Source organism: Centruroides vittatus, unplaced genomic scaffold (assembly GCF_030686945.1).
Source record: "Centruroides vittatus isolate TY-2023 unplaced genomic scaffold, ASM3068694v2 contig_715, whole genome shotgun sequence".
NCBI lineage: Eukaryota > Metazoa > Arthropoda > Arachnida > Scorpiones > Buthidae > Centruroides > Centruroides vittatus.
Genome location: NW_027122454.1, coordinates 37,668 through 57,662, shown reverse-complemented (window position 1 = coordinate 57,662; position 19,995 = coordinate 37,668). Strand labels below are relative to the sequence as shown.

At 31.4% G+C, this 19,995-nt stretch overlaps 1 protein-coding gene across 1 annotated transcript; it reads left to right on the top strand.

Annotated features, from left to right (window-relative positions):
• Positions 1–6,833: 6,833 nt before the first annotated feature.
• On the top strand, positions 6,834–19,489 carry LOC136980582 (NACHT, LRR and PYD domains-containing protein 3-like). The gene is made up of 2 exons (XM_067276721.1): positions 6,834–8,872; positions 19,472–19,489. Exon 1 carries the CDS (start codon positions 6,910–6,912, stop codon positions 8,146–8,148), a length of 1,239 nt encoding a protein of 412 aa, XP_067132822.1. The 5' UTR covers positions 6,834–6,909; the 3' UTR covers positions 8,149–8,872; positions 19,472–19,489.
• The last annotated feature ends 506 nt before the right edge of the window (positions 19,490–19,995 follow it).

Genomic DNA, 19,995 nt, shown 5'->3' with positions numbered 1-19,995 from the left:
TGGTGTGTTACAGATCTAGTGAGTCGGACTAAACGAAGATTTTAATTATTATTAACATTTAAATCTTTTTCTATGAAACCTTCAAAACTAAGCTTTATGCCATTTTATAACAATAATATAAAAAGATGTTTCTAAAAAAAATAACAGATGAAGCTACCACTATTTTAAATGCTTTCAGTTTTAATCCGAACAAGCCGATTTTTAAATTCGTGGTCTGGATCAAGTATTAATTTCTCCGGTTTTTGTAGAAATTGTGAAACGAAATACTCGCAAATATTTTCATAAATATATTTTATTTTAACGGTAAGATTTTACATCCCCACCAAAACTTACCCCATTTTATCTCTAGACTAAGAGTGACAGAACATGTACTTTTACAATTTTAATTTGCAAGTATCTCTGGCAAATATTAGGTTTGTTCCTGCACAAGACCCTAACTGATTTTAAACTGGCATGCACATTGTTCTTGGCATGGTAAAATGATGTTGCGCATGCCTCGTACTATTTTAAAATCAAACCAGTCAGAGACTTGTGTGGGAACAAACCTGTTGTCCGGGCCAGCAATTTTGAAAAGGTGGCAACACTAATAACAACACTTAACCGTAGCATTATCAGTAACGGAGCATTCAACGACTATACGAAGAGATACATTAATACCTAAACGAGCTACCGAAAAAATAATATAACATAAAGTAAACATTCTTCTTACTTTTTAATCTTAAAGTATACGAAAAAATTATATTTTTCTTCCAGTTCTGACTAATGGATATTGTATAACTAAAAAATTTTTTCTAAAACATTGTGTTAACAATGAATAAAAAAGATTAAAGTTAAAAAGGTAATCAACTTGCAGAAAAAAACATTTTATTTACTTTAACAAACTTCCCAAATGCATTTAACCTCTTCAGTAAGTTTGACCGCACACAGTTCATATTCCGACAAAACCTTGTTAGGAGAAACCACTTATATAGTTCACAAAAAATTCCCAGCATTCCGCTGTTAGCATTCCTGTATTCAAATTTACATTGTTGTTTTGCATAACGATAGCAAAATGTTCTTTTACTTTCCGTTTTACATTGTTTTTTTCCTAAAGACAATTTTTTATTTATTAGTATTGATCTGACAATTATTAATATTACAGTGTTGGAAGATAGGAGAATTACTAATTTTTAACCTTACAGCAGCCAAGTGTTCTGACAGTCTGATCTTCAGTCTTCGTTTCGTTTCACCGATGTAAAAACTAGGGTTGTTACATGTGCATTCTATTCTACTGAAGAGGCCTTCTTCATACCTACTGAAGAGGCCTTCTTCTTCTAATAAGTCTTTTTTATTACTGCTTCTTATACTTATCATATTTGATAACCTGTTATTTTGGGTTAGAGCCAATCTAATAAATTTTTGATTAAAAAATTTATTATATTTCTCATAAATACCTTTTACGTACGAAAATGATACATACTGCTTTATTTCTTGACGTTGTTTAACTTTAAATCTATTTCTTAAAAATCAGTTGTACCAGTCATTTAGCAATCTTTTTGGGTATCCATTTACGATATATTTCTTATGTGTATCTTCGACTTTTTTTCTCTTTGATCTATATTTGTTATTCTAGAAAAAATCTTTGTTATTTCCATTAAATATACATTATATTTTTGGTTTAAAGGACAATATGATTTAAAATTGATTACTTCGTATTACACGGTTTTTCAAATTTACAATATTCCAAATGATCGTCAAATCGTTTAATTGTTATACCTAAATAATTTAACTGATTATTTAATTCGTGCTCTTGAGAAAATCTAATATTTAAGTTGATTTTGTTAGCTTGTTCCAAAATTTGCAAATGTGTTGTTACAGCATTATTATATAGGCCGGATGGCCGAGCGGTCAAGGCGGCAGCCTCTGGAGGACCCGGGATCGCATCCGAACGGGTCGAGAAATCCCCAGGAATTTTTCGGGGGTGGTCCGTTCGGATATGTTTCCTTCCGATACAATTTCTTGTTTCTTAATTTCTAATTCGTGTAAATCTATAATAACTATTTGATTTGACTTATCAGCTTTTAATAGGCATAAATTATATTTTTTTTTATAAATTTATTAATTCTATTGTATTTACATGTATAATATCTTGCTTTACGATCCAGAATGTACCTGTTCTTGACATTAAGCTTCTTTAAATCTTCACATATTTTAATTCGAAGTTTGTCTTTTTCTTCTTTTTTAAGATTACATTGAAAAACTGCACCTTCTATATCTGCTATAGTAGTTATTATTCTATTAGAGAAAGGAAAGTTCATACCAGCAGCATATGACAGAAACGTTATAAAATCTCCTGGTATTTCCTTTGTAGACAGGTTAAGGACTAAATTTCTTAGATGAGTTTAAAATTAAGTTAGCATTTAAATCTTTTTTAAGATTTTTAATCTGTTTGGATATAAAACTAATTGATTTACCTTTCTTCTTGATAACTGATTTGATTATTAATCTCTCTATCTTCCCACACATCTCTACGAATATCTTGCTTAATAGATTTTATCAGCTGAAGTGTTTTTGAAGTGGTTTCTTTTCGAAGATGACAATTGAAGAACTGTATATCTTTAATGCATCTTTCCCTCTGCTCGTATAATTTCTCCAACTTCTTATCCAGATCCATCTTTCCTAAAAAACTGAATACAGTAGAGCATCGATTATCCGACCCCAGATTAACCGACTTATCGGTTAACCGACCGCGTTCTAGTCGGCAAATTCAAATGTCCGCTAGTGATGTGGCGCTACAATATTTGGTTATGTTTTGGCTACTTTAATATTATTTTCGTTAAATTTTTGCATGTTTTAGCTGGCAACACTGGTTCGACCATGAAAGGGAGGCTAGTATTTAAACCAGGCCTAATACACTGTACTAACAATGTACTTTTTCATACTTTTCGGTTATCCGACTTTTCAGTTATCCGACCAACCCCAGTCCCCAATTAAGTCGGATAATCGATGCTCTACTGTATATTACAAAATAATCGTAAAAAACAATGGAGTCAGACTTTTTATTCTTTTTAGTTTTTAATCTTAAAGTATACGAAAAAATTATATTTTTCTTCCAGTTCTGACTTATGGATATTGTATAACTAAAATTTTCTTCAAAATCATTGTTAACAAAATGTTTTAAAAAACATTAACACTGTGTTAACACTGGGTGTGACAATAACTTGTTAACATTGTGTTAGAAAACATTGTGTTAACAAGTTATTGTCGGAATATGAACTGTGTACAATCAAACCTACTGAAGAGGCCTTTCATTAGAGGCGAAATGCATTTGGGAAGTTTGTTAAAGTGAATAAAAAGTTTTTTCTCTGCAAGTTGATTTCCTTTTACCTTTTTAACTTTAATCTTTTTTATTCATTGTTAACAGAATGTTTTAGAACAAATGTTTTAGTTATACAATATCCATAAGTCAGAACTGGAAGAAAAATATAATTTTTTCGTATACTTTAAGATTAAAGAGTAAGAGGAATAGAAAGTCTGACTGCATCGTTTTTTACAATTATTTTGGGATAAAATAAACAATTATATTTAAGATATAATTGTCATTATGTTTTAAAAATACTTATTAAATGGCACTATTTTATTAATTGTAATTTCGTGTAATTTGTAATTTTCGTGGTACAGTTAATAATACCGACAGTACTTAGGTACAACCACCGAAACTGGTGTAATAATTACACATGTTTTCTTTCTAAACTGACTCACTGACATATGATTTTCCTACATTTCTGAATTTCCGTAAAAAATCACCCGAAAAATTTTTACATTTTTGGACTCGCCAGACCTTGAAACGTTGAGAAATGAAACATAAATAAATAAAACGTGGAGGTGTTTCCGTATGTGTGGATGTGTGTGTGGTGGGCACGATTTTGTTTGTTTACCTTTAAGCTTAATAACTGCTGTACCTTTTCTAGAGAATGAAATTTTGCATTTAGGTTTGTGTATTGATGCTATTAGATTTTGGTGGGTCGCGTGTCGAGTCTCGAGTTGGTCCGACCTTATTGAAGACTTTACTCGTTATAGGGATTTACAGTTTTTTATAAAACAAATCTCTACCCTGAAAATTAAGTCTTTTGCTATTTAATTATGCTTAATAATATAAGTGTATTTAAAGAATGCCACAACAGATGGCGCCACGCACAAATTTCGATTATTTTGCTAGGAATGTTAGGCAACTCTTTGCTGCATTGTTTATTACAAACGTTAATAAGCTTTAATTACATGAATTGTTTATTAATACGCGTGCATGACGTATCGTCACTTGGTAAACTGCCTATTAAAATTACAGCATACATTTATTTACGTCAATGAATATCCGTCGTGTTTTAATCTGTATGTCGCGAGACTTGGATATTTAATTGTAAAGATTAAGCATTAAATCTGTTACAAACTCAGACGTCAGTATTAAAATGTATCGTTTTAATCACTTTAGAAAAGTGATAGGAAAGACGACTTCATTCCTGTATCACACGTTACATCCATAATACAGCTGAAGCTGAATAGATTTCTTTAGTCGGGTGACTGACAGACATTTTGGAAGTTACGTGACTCGTTTCTGTATGCGTACAGTACTTTAGTGGGGACGTATGGTCTAGTTTCTCCCCAGATGTAAAACAGTTCAAATATATTATTGGGGGGTTTCTATTTGTGAAGTTTTGTGATATTTTGTTGCTATTGTTTTTGTCAATATTTTTAAAATTAACATGATTTCAAATGTTATCTTTTGCATATAATGCGAAATGCTCAATCTTTGCTTTATATATAAAATAAATTATATATTAGTTACTCATGTTCTAGAAATAGATAAATAATTCATTAAATACGATAAGTTTCAATAAAACGTTTCGTAAATCATTTTAAAATATCGTAAAAAATATTAAAATATACAAGAATACGAATATAACATAATTAACTAAACAATAACATTAATGCCCGATACGTTCTAACCTACACGCCATCAATGCCATAAGATATCGGGCTAGATAAAGACTATAATATTATTTTAATTACGAAATAATTTACTAGAGTTAGAGGCTATTTCTTATTAACTTTAATAATTATAATTTAATGTTTGGCATTAATAAAAGTTTCCAAAATGATTAATTTACTGTGTTTTTGTTATTTCTTACTCCTGTTTTTAGGTATTCGGTATTCGGCCGAATACTGGATGGTAACCGAATATTCGCTACATTACTAGTTTTTACTTAACACTTAATTTGTATATATTGACATTAAAATATATATTTATAACATAAAAAACTGTTCTTTTGACAAATTTATTTTTGTACATGTATGAGTAAATAATACCGTTTTGTTTTCGAATACGAGTGACGTCGAATAAGCAATCAATAAGAAACGTTCTTTCTCTTTATATTCTAGAATCTAGCACCTTGGGTTGTATCTGAATACTGTCGGTTATTGTTAACTGTAGCACGAAAATTACGAATTACACGAAATTACAGTTTTATATGAAAAAAAGTAATCAAATTTAAATATTTAAAAACATATTACGCCTGCAAAAATATAGAAGTATTTTTCTTGATTACGTCACAAAACCGTTGTCGTCCAAGTAACAGTTGAAACGAATAGGTCGGATTACATAGTCAGGTAATTAATTCCCTTCTAATTTATTTTAAGGTAAGAAATAAGGCTAAATAAATGTAATTACCTGCTCGATTTTATATTTGTTTAATCAACATTACATTCCTTTATTGTGTAATTTCTTTGTGGCTGCAAAAATATTAGAAGTCTGCTTCTTACCGTTCAGTTCGTTCTATTTTTTCAATTGGAGAAATTATAAATAAGGCCATTTAATAAGTATTTTTGAAACAATTACCATTATGAAAAATAAAATTGTTTATTGTAATTTAAATTATGTTTTCGGTAGCCTTGTTTATCTCTCGGTGTAACCGTTGAATGCTCGATTATTGATAATGCTACGGTTAGTAGTGTTATCATTAAAAGGTCTTATATAGAAAACTCTTAAAAATCATAAAATACACTTGGAAGATGTATAAAATCGGTTAAGGTCTGGTGATTATATTTGCTGAAGAAAGATACGTATATACAGTATATAATCAACTGTAAATTTACATTATTTCGTTATTTTTTATTATTTATCCAATCTTCATTTTGAAATTTATGCTGTTTTCTGGCTCTAGAGTAGGGAGTGAAAACTAATCAAATTTTACAAGAGTTTTCTGAATTGTATTTATTTATTTATTTCAGATTCATTCCATCAAGCAACTCAACAACGTGCTTAAGTGAATTTTAAACAAAGTCCACAAGTTTCTGAAAATAATCCTTCAGACACTCTCTGAAAGTGGTAAGTTTGTCTATCTTATGATTCAACAACTGTTTGAAATCTTGAACAATCAAAGTTACATTAACTGTGATGGTACTATAGTTTCAGTTCATATAAATTCCACCATGTTACAAGTTTATGGATATCGTTAAACAGGAAATTCTGAACTCTATTATTTGGATGCAGTTGAATTAGGTATGATTTATTCTACAATACAAATAATAAAAATACAGTAAAACCTGTGATATACAATTCCCTGTTAATAAAAGGTTGGCAGATGTCGAAAAACATGTTAAGATCTGCCAATTCTTTTGGCTCATTTTTTAATATAGGATAAATACAGCTGCAAATATTAACCTCTCCATAACTTAAACAGGATATATTTTTATTCCTTTAGGTTCAAAATTTACAGGTTTTATTATAAACATTTTATTTATTTTGCTACATCTTATAGTAACATAAAATAATTTAAACAAGTAGTTTTTATCTGATAATCGAGACATTTTTCAGGAAGATTTGAAAAAATTAAAGAGCGACTGAAGAAATTTTACCGAACAGAAAACATTTATATGAGATCTTTATTATGGGAGAATAAGAGAAGAGATTTTCCTTTAAACGATTATTACGTTAATTTAAAACTGCAAGAAACAGATAATTTTGGTAGTCCAATTGGTGAAATTCTTGATATCAAGGATATATTTCGAGAAGTGGATGATGGACATACCAGCATTCTTGTATGCGGCGATCCTGGTTATGGAAAAACTACATTGTGCAAAAAGATTGCATACGATTGGGCTGTCGATAATCCCTCAAACAATTACTTAAGACATTTTGACTTTGTTGCATTCTTAACATTAAGCGAACTTCAAAATAAAAGCGTAGAGGATGCAATTCTAGAAGTATTTTGGGGAACTCCACAAACAGAAATGAAAAAGAAAATACAAACGGCAAGTTTAAATATATTAATTATTTTAGATGGATACGATGAAGATTACTACCATTTGGATAGAACCAAAAATTTCTTAAATAATTCCTTTGGTATTTTTCGAAAATTGACCATAATTGTGACGAGTCGTCCTCGTCGTGCAGAAGAAATAAGAGAATCCGTAAATTTCCGATTTGATCTTAAAAGATTTTCACTCTTACAGCAGGAAGAATACGCGAAGTTGGTGTTCAAACAAGAAGTTGATAAAACGCAAACACTCCTTATATTATTACAAAATGAATTTTATTTCTCTTTGTCTAAATGTCCGTTATTCTTGCATATGCTTTGTTGTATGCACAAGAGTAATCGATTAGAAAATATACAAAGAAAGACAGAGTTGTATATTTATATAATGCAATTGATTACAAACAGATCAAGGCGAAAACTTGAGAGAAATTTCGAAGTGCCGATAGGAAAGTCTTTTCCATTCGAAGGAATTTTAGTTGAATTGGGAAAGTTAATTTACGAGAAAAATACCAATAAAAAAGTGCGATTCTATCCCTTCGATAAGAAACAAAAAATTACGATCGACGAATTAAATAAATGTGTCGGTGACACCAATGAGATTACTGGTTATAATTTGGATTTTCTTATTCACTGCTTTGACGTTGACGATAATCCTTGCTTTGATTGCGTGTTCGAGACAGTCAAAGAATTTCTCGTTGCCCTGTATTTGTATAAGAACTCTGAAGTACCTCTGCTGAATGTCACCAGCGATTCTACTGTACCATGTGTTACAGAGTTTACAACTGATTACAATTTTCATTATATTTTACTTCGGTTTATTTGGAGACGAAAAAATTCCAAAAACTTGCTTCAATAATTTTGAAAAACTTGTATTTTCGTTGGATCTTTCGATAATGATATACGACGAAATCGTCAATGAAGAAGACAAGAAAATATTTTCGAACACAATTAAAAAGTACGAATACTCTACCAATTCACGCATTAACAATTCTGACTTGATGATTCCTTCAGACTTTTCACAACTATACTTCATTGTTGACATCTGCGAGTCTCCCAACCCTGACGTTATGTCTTACAACCTGAATAAACTACACGATAGAGTTCCGCAATCCTGTCAAGTGGAAATATTTATATTTCTGAAAGTATGGGAAGAATTTCTTCGACCGAAAGATACCAGAGCAATGGAAAATAATTGGAGAAAGATGGAGAACATTCGAGATATATTGATAAAAACCACGTGGAACAAATTTAAAATCTATTTTAGTGGAATCGTTCAGGTTCCTTTTGTGATTGATCAAATTAAACAGGGAAGTCGACTAAATACATTCCCTGCATATCTACTTAAAGCTCTTAATTTTGTCGAAAATCCTGCAGAAATATTGGTTGATGATGCAAATCAATTAACTTACGAATTGGTTAGATTAAAATTTACTACAGAAGATGACACGGAAGACAATTGTTTACTTGTGAAGAAAGATCTGTTTGAAAGTATGCGGCCTTATATGAAGTTATTTCCTGATTTATAAGTGCATGCATTGCTAAATAATGACACTAAATCATTCTTGCAATGCATTTGTAGTGTAGTAAACCGTATATTACTTAATGAGGAATGAAACTGCACCATAGAATTGACCTTTTTGTCAATAGAAAGTTATAAATTGCTATTCGTTTTAGAAGTATATTTGACGTAAAAATCTATTTTGTAACAACATAAAAGTCAGCAATCTTACAACAAATTACATTTAAGTATAGAATAGCCTTATACTTTCAACATTATCCGGTGTTAGTTACTTGGTAGGCGATGGCAATTATTGAGTAGAATTTAAATCGAATTAGAGCCAGTTTTTACCAGAAAATGGATGTTTAATATAACAGGATAACAATTGCTGTATGTTAAAAACTACAATTTATGTATTTTTGCACTTATTAATAAAGTTATATTAATTGTGAATAAAATCTCTGAAAAATGTTGCATCAGCCTATAAATTTTTAAAGAAGAAAACTGAGAGTCTTTTGTTTCTTTATATTCAATCAGGACTGTCGACAGCTTACATGGTGGTTCTGGGATAACGCGTGCTCACTGTGCCATTTACTTTTAACAAATGAAATACATAAAATGCTGATGTCGAGTCTTCCAATGGTTACTATGGTAAAATAACTACGCGAAATGTGAATAACGTCACACCTTCCATGTAAGTTAACAACAGTGATTAATCACGCCACACAAAGATTCCGTGTAGGTGACAAGCGATGTCAACTTGTATAATTAGCGGGCAAAGATTTCCCTTTATCCGATTTGATGGGCTGTTCGGTCATTCCAAGCTGCAAATTTAACCATTGTCTTTGTGTTCACGAGCTTTCGATTCTGATGGTCTTTATAATGATTTTGCCAGGAAAGCTACGTAACTCGTTGCTGGATTTTAGAATAAATTCGGTGTAGAATTATTAATAAAATATTTGATTTTTAAATTATTTTCATCGATATTTCAATCAAAAATACTCTTTACCAGAAATAATTTCTTTATTATTTCTTAAATTAATTTCCTCCCGTAGAGAGTGCTGTTCGTAGTAATGCGGCGTGCGCGATGTTACGGTAGGCAGCGAGAGGAAAAAGAAATGGCATGGGGAGTGAAACAGACTGTTATTTTAGTAGGTGTAGACGTTAGCGTGTGGGTGTGGGTTGCTGTGTTGTACGTTTTATTAAACTCGAAAAAGAATGAAGCGTTGGTAGTGCCAAAATCGAAGGTGGAAACATCGAGACATACGATAATCAGGACGAAGATACTCAACTGCGCGGTTGGCTCCGTTATTGGTCGATACGCAATTTTTTCCTTGAAATTTAGTTCATTAATAGATAGTTATTGAGTATGCCATACAGGAGAGACCAACGAGACAAAGGAAGATTGAAAACCGAACACTATACTACAACAAAACGTGTCTAATAATCCGGATTTAAATTTTTAAAAAGTCTGACGTCATAACGAACGTGAGCGCACATAATCCACGTGACACCTAATAGTTACGTGTTGGCATAGAAGCGTGACGCTATCACTGCACAATTAATCAATAGAGAGGTTGAGGCGCAAGTTCAAACGTTAAACGTGTACGGCAAGCAGAAGTACACGTTTGACGTTTTAAGTCCAAGTAAGAATCGTTGAAGTCCGTTCACAACATCACGTGACTCAGAACGTCGCGCACTGACTCACGGGTAATTTGTTGAAAAAATAACAGATAAATTTCACATCGAAAGTTACTAGCGAAGGTAAATATGAAATTAAACTGTTTAAAAGTATTTATAGCATGTTTAATAACACTAAATAATTATTCTTTTACTATAATTAGCGTCGTGTTTTCTCCGAGAAACATTAGGAAAGTTCCAATGCGTTTTTCCTGTTATCACGACATACTTCTGTTGAGAGAAGTAGTGGCTGTAAATCGCTATGCGTATGAAAATCCGAAAGACGCTTGGAAAAGTAATCTGAAAATTTACGGACGTATTACACTGTGGACGGTAGAAGATGTGGGAAAAGAACAACTTTACTTCTACAATATTATGACAAGGTAGTAGACGGCCATCTTGCCTCTCAGATATACAGTCGGTTACAAAAGTATAAGAACACCACAAATTTTGTAATTTCTCATAATTTATTTAAATTTTTTATTAGATAACAGATTTACACGTTTTAAGACAATTACAAAAATATCATTTTCAAGCTTTTAATCTTTTAATAAATATAATAGAAGTTATCACTTTTCTACTTGTTACCAAAGCATAGATACACATTCTAAAATTACATAAAAATAAATTTTAAATATATTTTAAACACTTTTAATGTTTTGGTTTCACCCCCTTTGGCTAACAGTTACTTGAAAAATTTTGTTAGGTGTGGAGTTTATTACTTTTTTAATTGTTCATTCTTAATTTTATCCCAAGTATCCATTATTGCAATTTTCGATTGATTTACAGATTCATATTGTTTTCGCATTTTGATAAACAATGGCTGTTAAAATTTTCCCATAAATTTTCAATGGGATTTACATCTGGACTGCACGAAGGTTAGTCAATATTACACCAATATTTTCTTTTTTAAACTAATTTTTTGTTGATATTGAGACACGAATTGGAGCATTACTTTGTTGAAACTATTATTTATGACCTGCAATTAATTCACCAAATGTAATTATATTTTGGTCAACAAATACTAAATTAGTTTTACCTTCGCATCCATCCCATTTACCTCCAAAACTACCTCAAATCATTATTACAGACCCATGGCTTATTTTAACTCTGCTTTCTATTTTTAAATCACTAGGACCATATAAATTAAACTTTTCATCACTAAACATTATTTCTTGCCATTCTTCAGTTTATCGCATTTTGTGTTTAGCCCGATTTAAATGCATTGATATGTGTTTAGCAGTTAAAAGTGGTTTCAGAGAGATACGTATATGCTGTATATAATCAACTATAAACTTGCGTTATTTTATTATTTTTTACAATTTATCGAGTCTTCTTTCTGAAATTTATACTGTTTTCTGAATCTATTCCATCAAGAAACTGAATAACTTGCTTAAATGGATCCTCCACAAAGTTCACAGTTTCTGCAAAATAATCTCTTCAGACACTCGCTAAAAGTGGTAAGTTTGTCTATCGTATTCGTCGACAACTGTTTGAAATCGTGAACAATCAAAGTTACATTAACTGTGATGTACTGTAGTTCCAGTTCATATAAATTCCACCATGTTACAAGTTCATGGATATACTAAAACAGAAAATTATGAACTCTATCATTTGGTTACAGTTGAATTAGGTATGATTTACTCTACAATACAGATAACAAATACAGTAAAATTTGTGATATTCAATTCCTCGTTAATAGAAGGTTGGCATATGTCGAAAAACATGTTAAGATCTGCCAATTCTTTTGGCTCATTTTTTAATATAGGATAAATAGAGCTGCAAATATTAACCTGTTCATAACTTAAACAGGATATGTTTTGATTCCTTTACGTTCGAAATTTACAGGTTTTATTATATATATTTTATTTATTTTGCTACATTTTATAGTAAGATATAAAATAATTTAAACAAGTATTTTTTGTCTGATAATCGAGAAATTTTTCAGAAAGATTTGAAAAAATTAAAGAGCGAGTGAAGAAATTTTACCGAACAGAAAACGTATATAAAATCTTTATTATGGGAGAATAAGAGAAGAGATTTTCCTTTAAACGATTATTACCCTAATTTAAAACGGCAAGAAACAGGTAATTTTGGTAGTCCAATTGACTTTTTATTAGAAAGTGGTGGAATGGTAAATTATAATGTTGATATTCTAATGGGTAGAGGCGAAGAATCATGACCTTATGTTTGTTAACGGTTTTACGCGTATAAAATATATTCGTATTCTTTCCATTAATAGTACAGCAAGTCTTCGAATTAGTGTATAATTGTATTAAATAATTAACAAATCCATAATTTAGATGAATCCCATATAAATGTCGCCATAAATTATTTTTATCGAAAGAATGAAATGCCGATTGCAATTTTACGAAAAGGACAGAAAGTTTGCCACGTTTTCTTTTTAACCTTTTTTGAATACAAGTGTACAATACAAAAATATTATCCAAGGTTTAGAAATTAGAACGAAAACCAATTTGAATATCTAAAATTCTCCCATAATTATCCAGCCACATAACTAATCACACATTATGGTTTCTCTAACGGGATCTCGACTGTCTTCAACACAGGAAAATTCTTTTTATTCTGGAAAATTCCCGCAAATTACTTAAAGATTTAGTGTTTGTTTTTTAATATTTTGTGGTAAGTTTGATAAGATAGAAGTATAATTAACTCATAAACCGTCAGGAATACGTTTTGTATTTAATTTAAATCCCGCTTATTAGTTTCTTTTTAAATTTTTGCTTATTAAGTCACGTCAGAGATTATCAATAATCAGTATGTAGTGTATTTGTGGCAGGACTCTGAAAATCCTTTACTTGTCAGAACCCGTAATATCTGGAAATTGCATCGATACTGTTTTAATTTCTAACCGTACACACAGTAAGCTTAGATAACTGCATTATGCCATGTTATGCAAGTTGGTAAGTATACAACCGAGTACGAAGTATGGCAACTATAAAGTTTTCTCTTCATTAAACCCGATTATTAAAAGCCAACTGTACTGGCCGAATTACTGGGCTATAAGCTCGATACCGCTATTAAAGCAGACGAAGTAGACAAATGGAGAAAACCAGAAGAAAAGAGAAGTATTGCAACATATCTCGCAAATAAACTAGAAATCTCCAGGACACGTGTAATAAAATATATAACGTCTGTCTTCTCTTATATGCAAAAGACCGGAAAATGAGAAACCCTATCGCTTATGCAGAATCTTACAGAATATCTTAGAAATATAAGATAACAACCAAATACCCCTATTGTTCTTTTGACGATTCTCAGGCCTTAAGCTGAAATAAAAAAAAGCAATTTTTAACCATATTCAAATAAAATCTAATCTTCATCGTTGCCATTATTTAAAATTAACGAAATTAAATTATAGAGAAAAAGGGGGAAAATAAAGTTATTTTATTATTAAAATCCCGCAGTAAAAATAAAAAAAATTAGTACATTAAATCATTCATAAGTCAAAGATGCACAAAAAATAGAATGCTAGTTTAGGTACTGTACAAGGTTCGTTCAACACCTAACCAAAGGCAATGTCGAATTGTGATAAACAATCGTCTTTTTCGAACCGATCTTTTCCAATTTCATATGATAACAGAGAAAGACAAAATCGGAAACTGAGAAAGAGGATTAATAACCAGTAATGTAACGGATGATTTGCAAGACCACAAGATATTTAAGTTCATACCACAAGGAAACTAGGTTCTTTGCCGTGGTGTCCCGAGAGGCTATGTCCCTCGCGGGGTGTTTCCCGCCAGGTTCCTTCTTCGTAATTTTTAAATGAAACATAAATCTTCGTTGAAAGAAACTTCGGAAACTCCGATCTGCATTCACCAGACATCGTTTCTTGTTCTAGAATTAGTCATAGAATGCAACATCTGGTCAGCGATAGAAAACCACCCTTGTTGCCAGACTTTCTTCTTTTTCTTTCGAAGACTACAGCGAAATCTACAAGAGCTTCAATACTTCGGGAGAATAGTACTTTTATTCTAAGTTGATTGTATAATAAACGAGTTGTGTTGTTTGTGAACGAGGCATTAATCTTTGACTCAACCCCTTCCACATGTCGTCGATTATCGCCAGTCGACAGTCCAAACTGCAATGGAGAAGATTACGATAAATCTCTCGTATATCGTTATCGTTTTCATTGCTTTACCGAGCAGCCTCACCTGATCCCTACGACCTTTTTTGTGTGTTGGAATAATTTCACTTACACGCCAATTTAATGAAAGGTCTTCTGATTTTCACATATTATTAAACAAAAAAGCTAAATATATAAACAGTTCAGGACAATTTCTTATAAAATTCTACAGAAAACACCATCCATACCTGGAGCAGTAACGTCTTTCATTGATGACATTGCTGACTCTGCTTCCAGAAAGGTAAACTCAACATCCAATTATAATACATATTATATAACAAAAGTGAAAACTTTATCTGAATGATAAGGTTTTCACTATTGTATGGTAACGCAGTTAAGCTATTCACCTTTACTGCATTACCATCGTTTATATAATTAATCTTTATTCTTTTTCCTTTTAAATTAGAATTAGATCACAGTTACAAAGAGTAGGGATTACAGTTGAGTGAAAATGCAGAAAAGAATAATTAAATGCAATATTCTTACTTAACTTAATCAAGCAGAAATTACTCGGCTACACAAAGTACAACAGTCGTATGATAAGCAGATAAACAACTTTCTTTAACGTTCACAATCAAAACTATATTATCTGTTATTTTATCTTATGGCGTTCTTCATATTCGAAACAGAAACTAACATACAGAAACACGCCCAGATGTTATTTATTTTTCATACACTAGTTTCGGTGGTTGTATCTCCAAATACTGTCGGGTATTGTTAACTGTAGCACGAAAATTAGGAATTACACGAAATTACAGTTTTACACGAAGAAAAAATAATTAAATCTAGATATTTTAGAATAAATTACATTTGAAAAAATAACGAACTATTTTTCCTGATTACGTCACAAAACCGTCGTGTTATCCTCGTTACAGTTGAGAGGAATTGGTCGAATGTGTAGTCAGGTAATTCATTCTCTCTTGATTTATTTTTGGTAAGAATTAAGACTAAATAGGTGTAATTACGTGTTCGATTTTATATTTTCTATCAACTTTAACTCCATTTTTTTGTAATTTCCTCACGGCTGCAGCAATATTAGAATTTTGCTTCTTACCGTTTACTTCGGTGCACCTTTCAAGCACGTAAAAATATAAATAAGGCTATTGAATAAGTATTTTTGAAACATAATTACAATTACAATTTAAATATAATTGTTTATCATAAGTTAAATTAATAATAATTATTTTTTTCGGTGGCCATCTTTATTTCTCGGGGTTGGCGTTGAATGCTCGATTACTGATAATGCTACGGTTAATAGTGTTATTATTAAAAAAAGTCTTATAAAAGTAATTCTTATAAATTATAAAATACACGCGAAAAGTGTTTAAAATCGACCACGATCTGGTGATTATATTTGCTGGAGAGAAATACGTATACGCAGTAGGCCTATACTGTATAATCAACTGTAAACTCACATTTTTAAGTTATTATTTTTCACAATTTATCGAGTCTTCATTCGGAAATTTATACGGTTTTCTGGCTGTCCAGTAGAGAATGAAAACAAATCAATCGTTATAAAAAGTTTCTGAATTCTATTTCTTCATTTATTTTAGTTTCATTTCGGTCAAGCAACTGAAGAGCGTGCTTAAGTGGATTTTAAACAAAGTCCACAAGTTTCAGGAAAGTCGGCAAAAACAAATGCTTTAGGCTGCTGCTGAAAGTGGTAAGCTTCTATATCGTATTCGTCAACAACTGTTTGAGATATTGAACAATCAAAGTTACATTAACTGTGGTGTACTGTAGTTTCAATTCAAATAAATTCCACCATGTTACAAGTTGATGGATCTTCTAAAACAGGAAATGGTTCACCCAATCAAACCTTTAGTACAGATAAATTAGATATAATTCATATTAAAAATATAGATAATAAATACGGTAAAAACTGTGATCTTCTGTCTCTCGATAGATAAAGCTCGGCAGGTGTAGAAAAACCTGTTAAGATGTGCCAATTCTTTTGGCTCATTGTTTAATATAGGATCAATACAGCTGCATCAGCAAGAAACGACATCAATACTACTAATTTAGCAAAAAAACTAAACTTAGCTTTTATAATAATTCATATTTCCGTTTTACAGCAAAGTTCTTCGTTCCCGGCAGCCATTGTGAACTTTGCATTTATATACTGACAGAAAGATTTACATTAATAAAGATCTATTTCTAATTTTCGTGTTAATAATCTTATCTAATGAATAACTTATCCAAATCATTATTATTCGAATATCGAATAATAATGATTTGGATATATCGAATTTCACACGTCACTCCGAAATTATCTGTAATTTATCCATAACTCAAAATGGCCATTTTTTCAGCTATTGAAATTCGAAATTTACAGGTTTTACTGTTATTTATTTTGCTACTTTTTATATTAACATATAACATTTTTTAAACAAATATTTTTTGTCTAATAATCCAGAATTTTTTCAAAAACATTTCGAGAAAGTAAAAATCGAGTGAAGAAATTTTACCAAAAAGAAAACAGTTACAAGAGGTCTTTCTTATGGGAGAATAAGAAAAAAGATTTTCTTCTAAAGGATTATTACGTTAACTTAAAACTGCAAGAAACAGATAATTTTGGTAGTTCAATTGGTGAAATTCTTGATAAAAAGATGTATTTAAAGAAGTCGGTGATGGACATACGATCATTCTTGTATGTGGAGATCCTGGTTATGGCAAAACTACATTGTGCAAAAAGATTGCCTACGATTGGGCTGTCGATAATCTCTCAAACGAGTACTTAAGTCATTTCGACTTTGTTACACTCTTAACATTTTTGGAACTTCAGTTTTATAACAGAGTGGAAGATGCAGTTCTACAAGTTATTTGGGGAACTTCACAAACAGAAATGAAGAAAATACAGTAGGCAAATTTAAATGTATTAATTATTATAGGTGGAAGCAATAAAGATAACAGATATTTTGTTAAAAGCAAAAATTCCTTAAATGATTCCATTGGTATTTTTCGAAAATTGACTATTATTGTGACGAGTCGTCATCACCGTGCAGAATTAATAAGAGAATCCGTGAATTTTCGATTTGATCTTAAAGGATTTTCACCCGAACAGCAGGTAGAATACGCGAAGTTGGTGTTGAAACAAGATGTTGATAAAACACAAACACTCCTTAAAATATTGCAAAATAAATTTCATTTATGTTCATCTAAATGTCCGTTATTCCTTGATATGCTTTGTTGTATGCACAGAAGTAATCGATTAGAAAATATACAAAGATTTGTATATTTATATAATGCAATTGATTACAAAGAGTACAAAAAGAAAACTTCAGATAAATCGCAATGTGTTCATAGGAAAGTATTTTGCTTTGTGTAAGTTCGCCGACTTCTGGGGCGGGGGTATCGATAATTCGTTGACAAGATGGTCTAAGGTCGTTCGCGTATGGGTGTGGCGGAGGAGACACAGATGACAAGTATCTCACAAAAACCCGTTTATTCATACATAAAACAACTTACACTAAGCACAGAGTTCTTTAAACAGTTGAAAGGTTCAAAGGGTCCAAGTCTGTAGGGTGTTTTTCTAGCGTCGCTCGAAGATAAGCCGCGGAGTAGCGGCAGTAAGCAGACTCGTAGGCTGATGTCGGCGGACTTCTCGATGGACACACGTTGGCGCGCACGTCTTGTGTCTTCTGAAGCCTCTCGGAGAGTTTTCTGGTGTTTTTCAAAATCGGCCTTATTAATCTCCGTTTTCTCCCTTTTTGTCTACCCGATTGGTTCTACATCTCTTTTTCCCGCTCCCCGATTGGTCCCAATTCTGTTCCTAAGTGAAAAACGATTTCTGTTCGAGTCACGAGAAAGATCCGCTTCGAAGAATCTACCCGACACCATCCGTTAACTCTGGACAGAAAGTGTTGATGGTACTTTGGAACTTGCACAAATTTTTCCCCATTGTTGTCTAGTTTGTGACGTTTTATAATTTTTATGACCCGACGCGATGTTCCTTTTTGTCATTAACCTTCACCCTTTTCAAAATTTCTATGTTGTAAATATTTGTATACGAGCGCCATGTCAAAGGTCCATCTCTACTGGAGGACGCTCGTTTACAATTATTAATTATTTACAAGTATTGCGTTCTGTTTTACATCAATAGCATTTTTTTCTCGTCGCGGTTTCATATGACTAGCACATCTAATCCGATCTTTGATCGGTTTTTAACAATGCAGGTTTTTTTTCTGGTTTTGTTTTAACAATTTTCTATTATACATGTTTAAAAAGCACGAAAACTCTTATAATTCACCCTCACTTATTCTGACTGGATGATTCCTTCAGATTTTTCACAAATATACTTTATTGTTGACATTTGTGAGCCTACCGACTCTTACGAAGATATGTTTGAAAATCTGAATAATCTTCACGCTAGAGTTTTGCAATGCTGTCAAGTAGAAATTTTTATATTTCTGAAAATAGGGGAAGAGTTCTTTCGACCGAAAAATACCAGAGCAATGGAAAATAATTGGGAAAAGATGAAGAACTTTCGAGATATATTGATCAAAAACACGTGGGACAAATTTAAAATATATTTGGGTGGAATAATTCAGGTTCCTTTTGTCATTGATATGATTGAAGAGGGAAGTCGGCTAAATACATTCCCCGCATATTTGCTTAAAGCTTTCAATTGTGTCGAAAATCCTGCAGAAATATTGGTTAATGATGCAAATCAATTAACTTTCTTGTTGATTACATTGAAATTTACTGCTGAAAATGACACCGATGACAATTGTACTTTTAAAGAAGGATCTGTTTGAAAGTTTACGACCTCATATCAAGTTTTTTCCCGATTTATAACCGCATACATTGGAAAATAATGACAATAAATCGTCATTTCAATGCATTTACCTGTAGTGCAGTAAACAGTACACTATTTAATGAGAAATGCAAGCTGAACCTTATAGTCGACCTTTCTGCCGATAGAAAATGATAAATTGATATTCATTTTAATAGTATAATTGATGTGAAAATCTATTGTGTAACAACATAAATGTCAGCAATCTTTCATCAAATTGCATTTAAGTATAGATTAGTGATATATATATTTTTCACTTTCAACATTATTCGAAGTTAGTTCTTAGAAAATTGCAGATATAGAGTAGAATGTAACAAACTGCTATTGATATTGGATTACCGAATAACTACTTTTAGAATCGTATTGTATTGATAATAGAAACAAGGGTTATACTTAGTATTTGCATATTACTAGTGTACTGTAATATGAAAATAATTGCGCTACTGATAAATATGAGATTTCCGTTGTTTATATTTGTCAGTATTATTCCACAATACTGCATATGTAATTGGCATCGTCTCTATCTTATTAATAGGATTTAATCATGGCGGAGGATAAAACTCTTATGAAATACAGCAAAACA